We start from the raw sequence: 18,629 nt of genomic DNA, 5'->3' as shown, positions 1-18,629 counted from the left end.
GCAAAAGCCAATCGAGCTACACGTTGCTGGGCAGTGAGCACAGGGCAGACTACACGCCCTGATGCCACCATCGTGTTTCTGATAAATGGGGCAGAGACATTCACACCAGAGGCCCGCAGGAGGTCATTCTGTAGGGCTCAGGCAGTGCTCAACAGGTTCCTCCTTGCACAAAGCAGCAGATACTGGTGATGCTGATGAGTTGAGGACCTTCTACGGCCCCGTCCAGCTATCCCAGAGAAACTGGGATACTTTTCTGGAGACACATGAAATCTTCTTGCAACAGCACGCATGGATGTGCCATCCCAGAGGAGACAATCTGCACAACTTCTGTAGGGCTAAGAAATGGCCTCATGCTCCCAGTAGTGATCATATATTTTGGAGAAGTGAAATTCAATTCACGTCACACCCTGATTTTTTGAGTATTTGTATCCAGTACATACTGTATATATATATAAATAGATGTTTATGTGGTTGATCCCAGCTGATTTTGGGCCAGAGACGGGGTAATTGCAGGGCTGACAGAGACAATAAACTGTGGAAAGGTAAAGTGATATATACTTACTAAAACTAATATTTGATTGTTTTTTAATTAAAAAACCCACTAAGGCTGGGTTGGCTCGAGTGCGGTAGGGTTTACAATATTCCTATAGAGGGGGACTTTGCAGACAAGGTTTGGGAACTACTTGTTTAAGAAGAGACTTTATTGAACCCTATTGCGAATATAATAAGGAAAGTACAAAATAGGCCCTTCTTTACCAGTTGCAACACGAAAATTGCGTTTAACTATTAATGTCTTAATCATAATTGAAATAATTATATATATCTTTCTGAAATGGGAGCATTTTAAGTATAAATTGATGGAAATACTCTTGTTCAGGTTCGACTCTTGATATATAACCAATGCATGCTTTGTATTTGTTGTTCCACTATTGAGGGCTTAGGTTGCACAGCAATTATTCGGTACAGATTGTATAATTTATTCAAGAGGCGAAGAAATACGCAGCTGAGCAACAAACTGCCATTTTAATTTGAAAGCACAGAATAAGGTGAACACTGTGAAAAAAACAAATCAACATCATGGGCGGTCCTGCAAAAAGTACAATGTGAAATACATGACAAATATATCAGTCAGTACAGTGTAATATCTGACATACGGTCCTTAAGGTACCAAACACATTGAAGTTTTCTCTTAACAGTTGGCTTTGCTTCAAAAAAGGCCCCTTTGCAATTCTCCCCAGTGCGTTTATAATCACGAGTTCATTCTGCTCAAATGCAGAGCTGTCTGCCACACAAGCAACACAAATATTAATGTTATGTTATTATGTAAAGACGTTATCTTTAAATAGGCTTCTTGGCATTTAACTACAAAAGGGCGTGCTCAATATCCATTTTTATATTTGTCTATAAAGATCGTTTAGTCAAATCATTCCAGTTAGGTGTCATAGGTATGAGAACTGCGCTCTCCATGAGTTTGAGAAATAAAATCATATCAGATAAAACACTCAAAGCTTTGGAAGTTAAAGCGCTGATATGTTACATTTGAAAGTAAGATGGATATTGAAGAATAGTAACAGTATCCTGTAGGGGTATAACGATTCATTCACTGAATCGATTAATCGATTAATATTCCTGCGATCCAACTCAATCGATCTCGATATATGTCGTCCGGAATCGGCATTCCGGACGACATATATCGATTACAAATCGATTTAAATGGTACATAATCGATTGTATTGATAGTTGGAAACTGCACATTGGATTTAAGCACAAAAGCGGTATGGATGCGTGTTTGTTTGTTTGTTTTTAGCACTTTAGACACGTTAAACGTTACTCGATTCAGTCTGCCTGTCTGTGACGTCATCAGTACGCAGCGGCAGCCGCGCGAAACTCAGAACAACAACAAAACACAGCGTGGAGGAGACGACTGCGAGCGAGACATTTACAAACCAACTTATCGATCCAGCGCGTGGAAACATTTGGGCTTTTGCAAACACGGAGGTGTTCTAAATAAGTTGGTCGCTGTTTGTAGAATATGTAGAAACCAAATAAAAAACCACGGAAACACGACGAATCTTTCGGGCCATCTACTAAGGCGCCGTGGGATTAAACAACGCCGACAGTCAGGACCTCTAGCAGCGTCACCGCTGCAGCAGCAGCAGGTAACTCAGCTCTGCAGACACCTCAGGCCTCGCCAGCACCAAACTCAACATCACAGTAACAATTGCCAAGTTTATCTGTAAAGACATGCGACCCTACAATGTGGTTGAAAATCCGGGGTTCTGTAAATTGATCCAAACATTGTGTAATTATTGTGTAATGTTTACATTGAAAATGTCACTTGATTAAAATAAAAGGTTAATACATTTGCCATTAATTGTTGTTTGCTTGTTTATAATATCCATCATTAATTTAAACCTGATTTCCTTACAAGAAACAACGGGGATCTCAGAAACTTTGCCTGCACTGTCCAGTAAAGTTACTGAATCGATTTCAAGTCACTGAATCGAATCGTTCTAAATAAACCCAGATTGTTTATGAATCGAATCGGCAATCATGAATCGTGATTCGAATCGAATCGTTGTTAAAATGAATTGTTGCACCCCTAGTATCCTGTTTAAAGTTTAAACTTGTGGTCCGGCTCAGGACGCGGGGGGTCTCCAACAAGAAGCCGCTTCAAAGAATATGTGAATGTAATTTAATCAAATAGTATCCAACCTAATACACAGACACCCTGCTCCCATTCAAGGGTAAATATTTGCCAAGTTGCTTTGCAGTGACGCCGACACGAGATGTTGGCAGACAAACAGGGGCACACCAAATTTGACAATGGAATGTTTTAAAGTGATTTGGCTCGTATATGAAGGACATGTGCGTCTCATTCATGCAGCGAGCGTGTCAGCATTGGATGTCACGTGATGAGAGAAGGGACTGGCTGCCGTCTACAAACAGAAAAAGAGCTGAAAACAAGAAGGCATAAATAACAGTGGCGTCTCTGTCCACCAAAGCGACTAATAAGGCCTACGTGACAACAGAGACTTCATTTAGTGTCGCACATCCGAATGGCTGCTCAGCAAAAAAGGACCATAAAAGTTAGACAGAAATGATGTCGCTGTTGACAATGTAGAACCATGATTAGCTCTCGGACACTTTAATAGAGTCAAATTAGCTCTCAGATGAAAAAGCACTATGGGGCCCCGTTGTTAGATGACAGGATTTAGCAGGGAATCGAATCCCTGCTGCGGACTTCCGGCGCGCTGATTTTTACAATATAGAACGAGAACAAGAAGGAAGCTTGAAAGCGGAAAGCAAAGCAAAGGATATCGTCACTGTACTTCAAACAATCAGGTTGAAGCAGCAGCTGCCCTGAAAGGTGTATTTTGCATTACACAAAGATGGTGGTCCTAATGACTTCAGAGTGGACGACAGACAATTGATACAAACCGAACTGGACCGGTTACTGCTCATCTACTCATGAGAGATTTTTTAAGTTTAAAATGAAATCCGTCTTTGAATGTCCTTTTTTAAAAACCCATCACATTTCCTCTCGGTGCTGTTGAAAACTCCGCGTGGACGAGTCAGAAGCGCAGCAGCATAAAGGCACTGTGTTGTTTCTACAAGCCAACAGAAGGAAATCCAAGAGAAATTACAAGCGAGTCGATGACCTTTTTTTTTCTCGTCCAAATAAAAAAAACAAAATCGATGCAGGCAGGAGATGGAGGTGTGCGTTGACTTCCAAACACCAATAAAGGTTTCACTGAAATCTGTCACACAGAGAATCCAGCGAGCATCCGGGAGGGGGAGGGGGGGGGGCCTTCACCTGAGGGGGCGGGACCAGGAGCAAAGGTCACGCAGTAGTGAGCGAGTTCTCTGAGGGCAATGTGGTTGGTTTGTTCAACACTCGTACGGTCAGTGCACACACATGAGCGCACATATACAACTCAAAATGACGACAAAGTAAATGAAAAAGTGGATGTAGCGTAGAAGGTAGAAAATAAATATCAAAAGCAGATCGACGAAAGCTGCGTTTCGTGTGAGAACGGCGAATACGTTGTTGCATGCAGCGGTGGGTTCAATTAGCTTAGCATAACATCTGGAAAACAAAAGGAAAACAGCCCGCCTAGCTTGCCTAAAAGGTAACGTACCAGTACCGTTCCAGCACAGTAATTAACACAGCGTGTGTTTAATCACTACACTCAGCATGCAGTGATTCTGATTTAAGAATAGAGTGAGCCTACTTAGTGTGGAGGGGGCAAACAAACACAGCACTTTCGTCCAGGAGACAAACCTAAAAAGGAAAGTTGTGATCTGGTCTGTTGGGGTCCGATGGGCCGACCAATGGGCTGTCCTGATTCTAACCACTAGTCAATGCCTGAACCAATCGGCGCTGTCTCACTGCATCGAACGTTAATAAAAGCACACAAAGCGAAGACCCACAGGGCGCTCTCTTTGTTGAGGGTACGTGTGGGAGGGGCAGCATATCAGAGCCATCATGTGAGGAGAGAAAACGTATTTACATCGTGGTTAAGGGTCTTTATGATGTGCCAAATTGTAAGAGAGAATAATCAGGGGTTTTGGTCAGCATGTGAATGCCGACTCTCGTGTTACAGCCGTTCATCTGTGCAAGAAAACAGAAAAGGCCTGTAAAAAGAAGTGTAAAGGAATGTTCCACTTTTAATAGCTAACGGTGTAACAGAGAACCAACAGGAGCCTCTCCAGACATTCACTCGTCCTCACAACAACACAGAAAGCCACTCGGTATGAACAAAAATAGATTTGTGCTTGGCTCTGCTTGCTCGCTTTGATCCACGATTAGCCAGAAAGGTCTGAGAAAGACTTGAGTTTAGTTTGGTTCGTTCCACTCGAATCCATTTTCTACACGTTACAAACTGTACACAGGCGGCGCGGAATGTCCGGCTGAAAAGCGCAGCGTCGCCCCCCTAGTAGTTGACCTCGTAGACGGTGGCCTTCTTGTCTCCCGAGCCCGTCACGATGTACTTGTCGTCTGCGGAGATGTCGCAGCTCAGCACCGAGGACGACTCCTTCGACTGTTGGGGACAAAAGAGGCGTGAACAAACGAAGGCCGCTTGCCTTTATTGGCGTTCTCGCGGCACATCCTTCCACACACTTACTTGGAATATGCTGGCTCCATACGGGGTTCTCCATGCGTTGAGCAGATTGTCTTTTCCCGTGCTCACGAACCACTTACCTGCAGAGGACAACAAACCGCATAAGGCAACGTCAAGGAATGATGTTCGCTCCTAATTTGTCTCAATGAAATGAGGGCTTCAGACTTGTGGTGGTAGAGGAGACGGTAGAACGGTATTTATAATTAACAGATGGTAACAAAAAATAGCTGGATATAATATATTTTTATCTAATGAGAGGTCACTTACATAATAAATCTGAATGTATATCATTATATCATCATCCATCTGTTATAACGTAGTAACCTTCTTTGTAGAATTTTACACAATACTGGACTGACAGACACACCCTTCAAAATAAGAGATATTTGGGACATTTAACCATTGAGTGATCACAATGTAAACATCATAGTGTTTTTTCATGACATTTGTCCCTGTAAATTATAACATACTGGTGCTTTCTGGCTTATTCAAGCTCAACCACAAGTATTGATCTTCACAACAAAAAAGTAATAATTGGCTTGTATTTTCTTGTTCCATTCGGATGTCGTTTACAATTTACATTTTGTAATCACGTTTCCTACATAAAGCTGACACATTTAATCACATTCTCCTATTATTTACTTAATACATAACCCTATAAACCTTCTACAAATTCTAATTCCCTGCATAATATCACACCACGTATGCCTAAATTACAGTTGTCATCAATTCACACAGAATTTGATCGAGTCAATCGAGACTCGGTACGCAGCGGAATCAAATTTCCCCTCAAGCCCTTTTCAAAAAACACTGTTTGTGATTCTTACCACAGTGAGCAAACCGGAGTGAGAGCACGCAGCTCTCGTGCAGGTGGAGCTGGTACTTGTCAGGCTTGGTGACGTGCAGGACCTCCACGTTATTGTTCTCCATCCCGACTGCCAGCCACTCGCCCGTTGGACAGTAACCCAGTGAGAAGATCTGCAGCAAACAGCAAAAGCCAAGAGCTACGGTGGTCAGAACTATTCTAGTGTATGTGAATACAAAACACAATCTCTCATTACTGCGACTGCTGTTATCGCCTTGTGAGTATGTGTTTGTCATCATGAGGTCACGGCATGGTGGAAGTTATAACATTTTAACAATAACATTTGTATGCGTGTCTAGGTGTTTCGGTTTGATTTATATTGCTAGACAGCTAGACAGACAAAGTCTAAACCTGAAAGGGTTACTGAAAAACTGAGAAATAGAGGAAAAAGGATTGTGAAAATAAATATTTTATTCAAAACAATTGAAGAACTGAATCAACATTATATTTGATCTAAAAATACTTTTCATTCACTTGTTGCATTTGTCAAGACTTCCAGATTAAATTTTCTTATTCAAATGAACAAAACTTTTGTTCAGTATTTGACTCCATAGAAGTTCATTCTGCTTCCACGTTCAAAGGGATGGCGTCACTGACTTCCACAGGCTGGAGTAGAGATGAAGGCATCGTGGTCCAGGAGTCAGACGTTGGGGGCAGAGAGTGGACAAGGGGACGCCACCACCACCACCACCACCCGCCTTCCCTCCCCAGGGCCCGACTGCCGTGGCTGCTAGTTTAGTCCCATCACAAGATGGTGTCTAGCATTAGCTCCCTATTTTTTCAGTGCTTTAAAGAAGACTGTGTTCGTCTGCGGGGGCGGCCACTGATATCAACATATTCATGGGTGCTGGCGAACATCCGCTGCTGTACTTTTCAACACTACGCCTTTCATACTAATCTGTCAAAACAGATGGATTTTTCTTCAGTTTCAAAAATCATATTAGGTATGCAACCTATCCTGCCAGCGGCAATTACGCATCATGAAATGAGGTGTGTGACTGATTTCAGTGAAATCAAATTTTTTAGACACATCACAACAATATTTTTCCCAGATGATGAAGACGACTGAGGGCACCCGGTAAACACAATTGCATTTCTTTACATTGCCAAATTGCTGGAGCTTTTTTTTTTTTTTTTTTACAGAGGGTGGAGGGTGAGTCAGGAGTGGAGGGTTTGAACAGATTTAGGATAGCGTTAGCAATCTATGTCTCTGCCGGTCTGCCTTTGAGCACAACCACCTCCTCCCTGAGCTCTTTTAAAGAAAATTGCTGCAATGGCCCATTATTGCTACTCTCTTCCTGACCCGAAAAAATAACTAAATATCTAACTGCCAGTGTTATTAGTGTTAACGGTATTTCAGTAAAGTGCAGAAAACCGGAGCTCGGTCTGGCCTTTAAGGCGGGGTTAAACGTTCTGAACCGAGCTTCTGAATTACTGCAATGAAGCAAAAAGCAGAGTCCAATCACACAGACGGGGACTTTTACGGAGTTAAATCACAAAAATAACATAAAATCATGCAAAACCAAACGTATATGCGACATACACCTAAAAGTAATTATTCTTCAATAAAAATGACTACCAATGTACGCATTTATTTAATAAAATAGACCAGATCGGCTACAACAGCTTCATGCACTAGTTTGATTATTTGCCGTTTCGTGCCAATGAAAAGTTCCATGTTTACCAGCACAGCTCGCTCGGAGCGTCGGTACTGTAAAACGTCAAATAATGTTAATAATATTTGTCTCAATCACTGAATGAAGCCCGCCATATTTGGGACAAGAACCGCGACATTAAACTGCTTGCATAAAACTCTTGATCAGCACTCAGCATTTGTTTTATCGTTGTCGTTCATTTAAATCGCTATGCGCAGGCATAACGATTTAAATTAACTTAAAGAGAGAGAGAGAAAGAGAGTGTGTGTGTGTGTGTGTGTGTGTGTGTGCAAGCGAGAGGTCTGCGGTCTTGTCCATTAGTTCATTTACTTATTTTTGTGTAGGTAATATGTTGTTAAATATGTTTAAACTTAAATAAATGACCTATACAAGTAGTTATGTCTCGTTGTATTCATTTTTCCTGTTGTTGACGTGTTTAATGCGCAACCAGATATTCAAATATATGTGTTTTCTTAAAGCGATTTTGAGCAATTTTGACAGCCCTAGTGTGGTTGCAGCACCAACACGTTTATGTGATAAAAAACAAAAACCTCCTCTTGTACCTGTGAAGTGAAGTCGTGCTGCTGCAGCTGCCGTCCCTCTCTCAGGTCCCAGGACCGCACGGTGTTGTCCAGGCCTCCAGTCCACAGCTTGGTGCCATCATTAGAGATGTCTATGCAACTGGCTCCGTCGGTGTGGCCCTGGAACTGCCTGCCAAACAACATCAGAAGGAAAACGGACAGAGGTGTTGACATGTGTCATATCTTGGAAGGAAGAAAAGAACTCAGGTTTGCAAGATTTGTTGACAAATACTGAACAACCATCTCCGGGAATCAATAAATCATCAACTGTCGCTTGCGGGTAAAGTGTGGACTCTAAAGTTGGTGCCATTGGGTGTTGTAGCTATCTCCAGATTAATTATGTAAAGTTAAGACAAGACGTTGAAAAATCATGGTTTCTTCCCCCCCCCGAGCTCCATACCTAACCAACGTCTGGTTGTGCAGATCCCACACAGCGATGTTTCCGTCGGAGCAGCAGGAGAAGCAGACCTTGGAGTCGGGGCTGATGGCCAAAGCGTAGCACGCTGGCGCAGACGAAGTCAGCTCGGCCTTGATCCGTGGAGTCGGCGTGGCCAAATCCCAGATGGAGAGGGTACTCGCCTCGCCCCCGACGATGAGGGTCCGCCCGTCGGGGAGTAGCCGACAGGAGCGGATGTAGTTGTCTCTGTTCTGTGGGACAGACGCACACAGGGTACTTTTGTCATTAAAGCAGCACCACTTTCATGTATGAAGAAGCCCATGTGGGGAAGCAACACTCACGAGGCAGTCCAGCTGGGACACGGGGGTCTTGTTTCCCGGGTGACTGATGTCCCACACCTTGACGCATCCCTTGCCACCGGTGTAGACGTGCCGCGTGGGGTTGCTAATGGTTACGGCGCACACCACATCTCCGTGGCCGAGGGTGTTGATCTGGCGCGCGTGGCGCGGGATGCCGGGGCCGATGAGCGCGTCCGGGGGGAAGGGCACCGGCTGCATTTGTCCGTCGGCGCTCACGTGAAAGGAGTAGGCTCTGGCAGGAGGAAAAGGAGGAAATGTTGAGTAGAGAGTATGAGGGATATGTGACAGAGAGAGGGAGAAAAAAGGATTTATTCACATACGGTTTTCCCCCGGGAATGCCTGACAAGTTAGGGGGAAGGACGGGGACACGTATGTGGTGGTGAGGATCAAATCCCACCTAGAGAATATGAGAAAAAAGATTAGAATACAAACCGTAAACAGAGCAATTATACTCTAACTAGAGCCGGTGTAGCTGGACCACTATCGGTGAGTAAAAGGGACTGAGCAGAGATAATAATCTGATTGCAGGTTCTGACAGACAGTTGATGCTGTAACCCAGACAACCCATCCCCTTGATTTAATGTTGATGGTTTTGTCCTGCAAATCACCCAACTAGTACTGACTGAGCATTTATCCAAAGATACAGTGGGGAGAACAATGTACCGATGTGCCGATTTTGCAGCTTTTCCCACTTACAAAGCATACTCTTGAACTGTGAGTGACGGAATCTGAAACAAATCCAGAAAATCTAGAAAATCACATTGTGTGAGTTAAAAAAATTGATTTTGCAGTTTATTGCATGATATAAGTATTTGATCACCTACCAACCAGTAAGAATTCCGGCTCTCACAGACCTGTTAGTTTGTCTTTAGGAAGCCCTCCTGTTCTCCACAAATATTAACTGCACCTGTTTGAACTTGTTACCTGTATAAGAGACACCTGTCCACACACTCAATCAAACAGACTCCAACCGCTCCACAATGGCCAGAGAGCTGTGTTTTGGACATCAGGGAAGAAAGTTTTTCCTTTAGTTAGCACGTCTTTATTTCTTTCTTCTTTGTTGACAGGACATGTACCACAGTCCTTCAAGGTAGCTGTAATTAAACCTCTTCTTAAGAAACCTACTGTTGCTCCAGAGGTGTTGGCTAACTACAGACCTGTCTCTAATCTTCCCTTCCTCTCTAAGATCCTTGAGAAATCCGTTGCAAATCAATTATGTGACTTTCTACAAAACAATGCTTAGTTCGAGGATTTCCAGTCAGTCAGTCAGGATCACAGTACAGAAACAGCACTGGTGAAAATGACAAATTATCTCTTTTTCTGGACCTCAGTGCCACATTTGACACCATTGATCATTGTATCCTGTTGCAGAGACTAGAACATTTGATTGGTATCAAAGGAACTGCACTCAGCTGGTTTAAATCCTACTTGTCGGATCAATCCCAGTTTGTGCTTGTAAACGGTGAATCCTCGATGACCACCAGTGTTGGTCACGGTGTCCCACAAGGTTCTGTACTTGGACCGATTTTATTCACCCTCTATATGCTTCCTTTGGCCGACATTATCAGAAAACGACGCATTAACTTCCATTGTTATGCAGACGATACTCAACTGTATCTGTCAATCAAGGCCGAAAAGAGATGGACCAGCTAGTTAGACTTCAAGAATGTCTTGGAGACGTCAAAACTTGACACCTGCTGCTGCCATCGTCATCATTATTCTTTTAAATATTAATCATATTACTATTACGGTCATCATAAACCAACATTACCCTTTCCAGGCAAGATCTCACCTCGTGGGGCATCAATGATCATGAGGAAGGTGAGGGATCTGCCCAGAACTACACGCTACGACCTGGTAAACGACCTGAAGAGAGCTCGGACCACAGTCTCAAGGAAAACCATGAAGTCTTCTTGGCCAACAACCTCCGTCCCTCAGTAAGAGCGTTGAAGATGGGTGTTCCAGCATGACGACGACCCGAAACACACAGCCAGGGCAACTAAGAAGTGGCTCCGTAAGAAGCATCTCAAGGTCCTGGAGTGGCCGAGCCCGTCTCCAGACCTGAACCCAATAGAACATCTTTGGAGGGAGCTGGAAGTCCAGAAACCTGAAGGATCTGGAGAAGGTCTGTATGGAGGAAGGGGCCCAAATCCCTGCTGCACTGTGTGCAAACCTGGTCAAGAACTACAGGAAACGTATGATGCCTGTAATTGCAAACAAAGGTTTCTGTACTAAATATTAAGTTTGGCTTTTCTGATGTATCAAATACTGTCATGCAATAAACTGCAAAATATATTTTTTTAAATCATACAATGTGATTTCTGGATTTGTTTTAGATTCTGTCACTCACAGTTGAAGACTACCTATGATGAAATGATAATGACTCCTACTACATGCTTTGTAAGTGTATCAAATACTTGTCCTCCCCTGTGTGTGTGTCTGTAAGCCACCCAATAAAATAATACCCTCACTCGTGGCACATTTCCCCCAGGTTCTTCTTCTTCATCTATTCTAATCAAACATCTGGTCCCAACAGTTTTGAATTCAGCCAAGAAAATGAAATGTCATTGTTATATTTAGAATGAGAATCAAAAGGGAGGGAAATAATTAGAATTCTTAAACAACACAATATAATGCCAATTGGCAGAATTTGAATAAAATATTCATTAAATGTCTTCTCTAGTGTTGAAATAAGAATGAAACATGAAGTTGTTTCAGTTTTTTGGAATCTACAACCCCACCACTAGATGTCACCGTATCCTGCACACAACAGCTTTAGAAGTTCTCTTCAATATTTTCTGAGCATTATTAATGCAGCAGCTATTGGCTATATAAAGATACAGTGGGGTGATGCCTGAGACTTTTAGTTGTGACAGCACTGTTAGCATGCGCGGTTTGCGCTTTTAGTCGTCCCCATGTCGAGAGCCATGATCTGAATTTTGTAATGAACGCCATCATTTATTTTTTGCTTTTGTTTACCAATCCTTTGGAAAAACGTGTGCATTTCGGGTACCACTTGTGTGCGTCCGTAAGCCGCCACAGCAGCGGCGGCCACCGCGCTCATCTGAGGAGAAATGCCGTGCAGGCCGGCGTAGGCTGCCCCGGCTCCGCTCAGCTCCCCGTTCATTCCCGGGTGGGGAACCAACCCAAAGGGACTGGGGTACGGGCAGGGCACCGCCAGGGGGGTGCGGAGACCAGGAGCTACGAAGACAGAAAACACGGTCTTGCGCGTTTGCGTCGGAGCCGACAGGACGAGTGTTGTGCTCCGTTTGAAACACTCACCCAGAGCCTCGACTCCCGGGGGTTTGCCGGGTGCGGACCTCAGGCCCAGGGTGGAGGCGCTGCTCGGCGTCGGGCCGTCGCAGCGGGAGGTGGGGGTGCTGGACTTGGACACTGGTGTTGTGGACTTCTCATTCTACAGCACAAGAGACACTAGGCTACACATCACTGTGCAGGGGGGGGGGTTCAAGTTCAGAGTTCAATGGTGAGGGAAGAACCATTAAATAATAGAGGAGAGCTTATGACCCACAAGGTATTCTGCACGGGCTATAATCCAGGGTTTATCGGCTTCTTTACCAACAGGATTGTTGCCTACTTACTAAAAACAGAGAAGTACCCAGAGAAATGACAAACTGGATGATCCGTGGCTAGAATTTCCCCCGATGACTCACCGAACTAATCTCTTTGGATTTGGAAGTAGGCGTGCTGCTGGAGGAGGCGACGGAGGACGGACTCAGCGGCGCCTCCTTCTTCGTCAGGCGGCTCTTGTCCAATCCGTTTTCCCGAGGCGAGTGAGCAGGACTCCCTCTGGGAGACGCCGGATCCTGCGGCGGGGCGAGCAGGAGCCAAGATGAGAGCAGAAAGGTGGATCTTATCTTTTGGGTTTTCTTTCTTTCTTTCGTTTCTAAAACAAAACAGTTCATTGTACCTCGTTGGAGACGTCCACCACCAAGTTGTCGTCGCTCTTCTCGCCGTCACTTTCCTGCCGAACAGGTAAAGAACATGAGTGTGACTTTCACTCTGTGGTGACAACATCCTTGGAAAGCACATTTTCTTGTGTGTGTCTGAATTCACAATGGAGAAAAACACAAAAAACTTCTACTGTAGTTCAAAACATTTTCAGTTTCATTCTATTTATTTGACAGTACATAAAATAGAAATTGCACATACAGTCATAAAAAGGGTGATCATAAAATCAAGGATTTAATTAATGCTGTTATAGACGACCACATAGACTATTTTTATTGTCTAATTCTTCCTTTTCTTATTATCAGATAAAGTTGTCCAAATGGTTCCATTGTGTATCCCCCAGAAGGCTCGTTTGGCTGAAGAACAAGTTGTGGAGTGCAACGAGCTGCGATCGGATCCAAGCTTCGCCCTTTGACGTGCCAGTTCTCTCAATGTGCTGTCCAAAGGGGATTTAACAAGTGCGGGTTTGAATGTCGCTCATGTGAAGGGAAAACGTTTAAGTTCTCACTCCTCTGTTTGTCAGGATCCGATATATTTGTATATATATATATATATATATATATATATATATATATATATATATATATATATCTTGTCTAAAAGTGATGTAAATGCAGTTTTGACCACCAGAAATGAAACAAATGAAATAAAGTTTCCCCTAGAAACAGCACATTGAAACAAACTAGACGAGTTTCAGTTCGCATCCATGTCTGTCCATAATGTCGCCACTTCAGAATTTAATGTTTAATTTTAATCTTGGTTAATGGTGTTCTGTCAGGTCGTGGAGACCTCTAACCACGATCATATAATATACATAACAAGTGGAGTCTAAGAAAATAACTGTACTGACACGATTTATTCCCTCAGTGAACATTGTAAACACGAGTTTATGGATTCGATCTCTAGTCTTCTTTGACACGACATGATGTCAATTTAGTAAATGATGGTCCATTTAAAGTCAAACAGCCTGTCATGATACTACTGGCTGTAAGAAACCATGATGGCGACTGACAACACGCCACTGTGACTTCATCTCAATCAGGTCATGCAGTCCTTCGTGCTGACTCACATAGCGCGTCGAGGACAACTCCTTCTCTTCGGTCTTCTGTTTCTTGCTGTCGGAGGAGTAATCGCTCAAACTTCTGTGCTTCTCGCGGTTCCGAAAACTGGCCGAGGGAGAAACGGATGAGCTCTGGAAGAGACGAGAACCAGATACTTGGAAGATGAAAAGAAATGTTTGATGAGAAACCAGGTGTGTAACATGCTTACATTACTGCTGCACTCTTAAGCCAGGTGCTTTTCTCTCATTTGCACCTCTGGACTTGCTATGAATTGTGGGAGAATCTCCATCCATCCATGTCTCTCTCTTCTCTTAATCAAATTGAAACAACGTGGCTGAAGGATTAATCCTTTCTAAGAGGCAAAGAGGCCTCCTCCCCTCTCGCTCGGCCCCCTCCCTGCTGATCTCTCTCACCCCCTCCCTCATTGGGAGGCTCCCCCCCCCACCCCCTCACATGGCGAACGCAGAGAGCAAAAAAAAATCACGACCTTTAACTCGACCTTTCCACTAACTCACGCTCGCAACCTTTCCCGCTGCCCTTTGCTGTTCTGCAAGTGTCAATGACAAAGATTCCGTGTGCGGGGGGGCGGGGGGGAGGGGCGGGCGTGCGGTCTGCTGCCACTTGCACCAGTTTAATTTGCAGTGTGTGCAAACAGAGTTGACATGTGTGTCTGTACATAGGTGTCTCTCCTCTACACCACCTCCTCCGCCCCCCCCATCCCCTCCTCTCCAGGCCGATTACAATAATTAGCTTGTAAATTAGCTCTTTTTGAAAAAACGATCAAGGCAAATTCATTTCGCTGCGGAGACAAGCGGAGGCCTCCTCCTCGCCAGCAGTCCCGGCGCCGCCAGTGTGGAGATGAAGCACGGCGGGCGTGACTCAGCACATCATAATTATATTATACATTCAAATTGATTCTGCACATCCCTGATAGCGATACATGTAACCTTCACTGCTTTGCTCAATTAGGGCCTCTAACGATGGCCCACAATGAGCGAGGAATGAATTGGTGCTGTTGGAGGCCATCAAGGCAGAGACCTTTAATCGATGGCACGCGATCGACTGGTACTGCCTTTGAGATCGACGTATTGATTGTGCCGCGTACGTAAAGTTTGCATGGAGTACTAAAGTTCGTCGCCTTGTTGCTGATTACAGAGCCTCTGTGATGCTTTCAGGGGAAAACACTTGAAGAGTGAAGCTGAAGCGTCTTTAAACTTCTGCCTTGTTGGTCAGTTTAGGATCTCAATCTTCTTTCTTTCGATTTTGCTTCTAAACAGCATGATAACACAATGGCACAAGGAAGTTTGAGCACGTTTCACCGATTTTAGTTTCACTCCACTAGTTACCCGTGCATTTTAGAATTTATTTTAAAATTCTTTTATTTGCTTTTAAATCTCTAAATGGTCCTGCCCCACCGTACCTCTCTGAACTTCTGCCCCCCCCCCACACCCAGCCGATCTCTCAGGTCAGCTGACCAGCTGCTGCTGAGGGTTCAGAAAACAAGGCTGAAGCTCAGAGGGGGCCGAGCATTTTCTGTTGAAGTTCCAAAACTTTGAAACGAGCTGCCGCTGCACATTAGACCTCCTCACTGTCTAATTTTAAAACTCTTCTTAAAAAGCACCTTTTTTCTTTGGGTTTTAACACTAGGTAGGTTGTTGATTTTATGTGCACAAGTATTCTATCTGGGGAGGACAGTCGATTTATTTATTATGTTTTACTGTGTTTATTTTATTGTACAGCACTTTGGGAACCTTTGTGTTCATTTTAACTGTGCTTTATAAATGAAACTGATTGGATTGGATAACCTTGTTCAGGAGAAAAATAAAGTTAGTAATAAACCAACAGTGAGCACAGGGCCTTCACCCAGATTTATTCCAACCATTCAGGGACTTATCCAGGCAACTCTCATCCCACCGGCTCCACCCGTAAGCTTCCACTGCCCCAAACAATTACTAACATGTACTGTATATAAATGCTTTTCTTTTCCATTAAAACACCAAAATGTCACCTCCTTCCCTTTTGTTTCCCGGCTTATTTTGCTAACCATCCCCCAAAAAAGGAAAAAAGCACTTTTCGACTCTGGGCTCAAGTCAGCTGGTTCTGTCACTGCTGATCCTTTATGTTCGACTCAATTAGTCGCTTTTCTGCCGCCAGCGCAGCATGGGAGGCAAGACTGGGCACGTATGCTGCCTTTTTATCTCATTTTTGAAAGAACATCGCAACATTAACAAAAAGACTACAGCGGAGCACTGAGGGAAATAAGGAAAACTAAAAGCAAAAAAAAAGCTGGCGACATGCTGTGGTATGTTCAACTTTAGCAAGCGGCTCATTGCTGAGGGGACTGTGAAAGCGAGTCGTTAGGAAATCATTCTGCAACCTTTCTTTGTAAACGCACATAATCAAGGACTTGATGAAGAAATGGATTTTCCTTTGAGTGTCTTTGGGTCATCGCGTTGAAACCAATGATGTTTTAAATGCAACTACTTAAAAAGCGGACGCCTCCATTCTTCCCACAGTGGACTGAAAAGGGAATGTGGCGAATAGAACACACAAAAGAAAAGGCAAGAAATACGTGGCGTTGGCGAACAAAGAAAATTAGCTTCATAACATAAGTGCGACGAGGCGTTGCTGTCCTTAAACGAGCAGACACACACACGCGTGCATTTACGTGCTTCACCCACTTACCTTTATCGGCACGCACGGTGCTGACGACAAGGACGTTGAGGCACAGATGTTCATGCAATTGTCACACACACACAAACTGTAGCCCGTGGACGGTTGCCAGGGCAACCGTAGGCCACTGACAACGGGCTTATTGGTTGCATGAAGAGACTGTTCTCACAGGGCGCTAATGAAAGGCATTCATCATTCTGCTCGCTCTATCTTTACCACAGATATCTGACGACCTCGCTCTCTCTCTCACACACGCGCGCACACACACACACACGCACACACCCTGCTAATCGCTCCTACGGTGGCACCCACAACTGTGTGTGTGATACACCAACTGGGGGGCAGGAGATAACATATTAAACATTCCTCCCGTATCCACCTCCTCCAAAACAACAGCGAACCAGTCTGTCAAACTTATTCATGTGTGTGTGTGTGTTTGAGATTGAGCTCTGGCTGCTGGAATAAAAAATTGCTAATCTGTTCATTGAGTATTCAACGAACTAAATGTTTCCCTTGGGGAAAAAAAAGATGAGCTTGAAGGACTAATTACGTAAGTGCTGGATGTAATGTTGCTCTGTTCAACGGCTTAAAACAGTTTAGCTTTATTTTACAGTGAATGTGGAATACATGCTCGACTACTGGATGAAAGTAGGCTGGGCGGTACGGCCAAAAATCCATATCACGGTATTTAGAACGATTCTGACGGTATATCACGGTAGGCTATCGCGTTTTCAAGTAAACACATTAATTGACCCTGAAAAGGGCCGAGGCTGCCCGAAGTGCTCGCTGGCCAACTTGCTCGCAACTGGCCGGCGCTGCGAACAGCTGTTCGCTCGGCTGCTCCTGGTTACCCGGACAGCTGTTCGCTCGGCTGCTCCTGGTTACCCGGACAGCTGTTCGCTCGGCTGCTCCTGGTTACCCGGACAGCTGTTCGCTCGGCTGCTCCTGGTTACCCGGACAGCTGTTCGCTCGGCTGCTCCTGGTTACCCGGACAGCTGTTCGCTCGGCTGCTCCTGGTTACCCGGACAGCTGTTCGCCGCTAGCCGGCCAACTTGCTGCAACTGGTTGAGTTAGCTTGTTAGCGTGTTAGCTCGTTGTGGCTGTTAAGTGTTGCTGCCACAGGCTCGTCTAGGGTTGCCCCACGTCCCTAAAAATACGGAATCGTCCCGTATTTGACAATAAAATAGCGGGACAGGGTTTGTCGCGTATTTTCCGAGTTGTCGTCGATGCAGCATCCCATGCATACAATCCCCCCCGATTCTGCCCCTGATTGGGTAATAGCGCGTTCCATCGTTGGTTTGATTGGCCGTGAACCTGAAACAAACCAATCAGAGTCAGAGGACGGCGGGTCTCTTGGCGGAATGTCGATTTGAAAGAGTGGCGGCGGCAGCTCCCGATACACCCCACCCCCCCCCCCCCCCCCCGCATCCAGCTGAGAAGCAAAGGCCGATGTAAAAGTATACCAATAATCACCGGGGGATCGCAGAGTCGTGTAAAATAAATTCTGCCGCCTGCCGAAGAGCAACGTCAGTTGTTGTGGCGTAACACCGGTATGAACGGTACGTGATTCATACCGTACGGAAATATTATACCGGCACACCGCCCAGCCCGGGATGTAAGGGTACGAATTCTCAGATTCGTAATATGATATCTCAATTCCAATTAATTAATGACTTAAATAATGCTAGTGGATTCTCATTGTTCAATAATATTGTAATAGTGGTGAGCCAGCTGGAGGAGGACGGCTGTTCTTCATTCATATGAACTTCACTGAGGATTACGATTTGCTCCCAGTGAGATTAATGCCTTGATGATTTTGCTGTCGTATGTTATTGTTGCTGCTCTACAAATCATATCTAGATTGTTTGATATATAGATGTATTATCATCCTATTCAATGAGTTTTTAAATTACTAAATAATAGAGCAAAAAAACAAACCATAG

At 44.4% G+C, this 18,629-nt stretch overlaps 1 protein-coding gene across 3 annotated transcripts in view; it reads right to left on the bottom strand.

Annotated features, from left to right (window-relative positions):
* Positions 1-4,653: 4,653 nt before the first annotated feature.
* Positions 4,654-18,629, bottom strand: part of LOC120831134 (transducin-like enhancer protein 4) — a 30,813-nt gene continuing 16,837 nt past the window's right edge. For all 3 annotated transcript variants that reach the window (XM_078087042.1, XM_078087040.1, XM_078087041.1), the window contains exons 9-20: positions 14,022-14,144; positions 12,912-12,965; positions 12,655-12,807; positions 12,266-12,398; positions 11,997-12,184; positions 9,304-9,380; positions 8,966-9,215; positions 8,628-8,875; positions 8,210-8,357; positions 5,954-6,104; positions 5,130-5,206; positions 4,654-5,045 (exon numbers count right to left, since the gene is read on the bottom strand). In XM_078087042.1, coding sequence (XP_077943168.1) covers positions 4,938-5,045; positions 5,130-5,206; positions 5,954-6,104; positions 8,210-8,357; positions 8,628-8,875; positions 8,966-9,215; positions 9,304-9,380; positions 11,997-12,184; positions 12,266-12,398; positions 12,655-12,807; positions 12,912-12,965; positions 14,022-14,144 — 1,710 coding nt within the window. In that variant the 3' untranslated portion in view covers positions 4,654-4,937. The remainder of the gene's footprint in view (positions 5,046-5,129; positions 5,207-5,953; positions 6,105-8,209; positions 8,358-8,627; positions 8,876-8,965; positions 9,216-9,303; positions 9,381-11,996; positions 12,185-12,265; positions 12,399-12,654; positions 12,808-12,911; positions 12,966-14,021; positions 14,145-18,629) is intronic.

The sequence above is a fragment of the Gasterosteus aculeatus genome, chromosome 13 (assembly GCF_964276395.1).
Source record: "Gasterosteus aculeatus chromosome 13, fGasAcu3.hap1.1, whole genome shotgun sequence".
Lineage (NCBI taxonomy): Eukaryota > Metazoa > Chordata > Actinopteri > Perciformes > Gasterosteidae > Gasterosteus > Gasterosteus aculeatus.
This window is presented reverse-complemented; position numbering and strand designations above follow the sequence as displayed.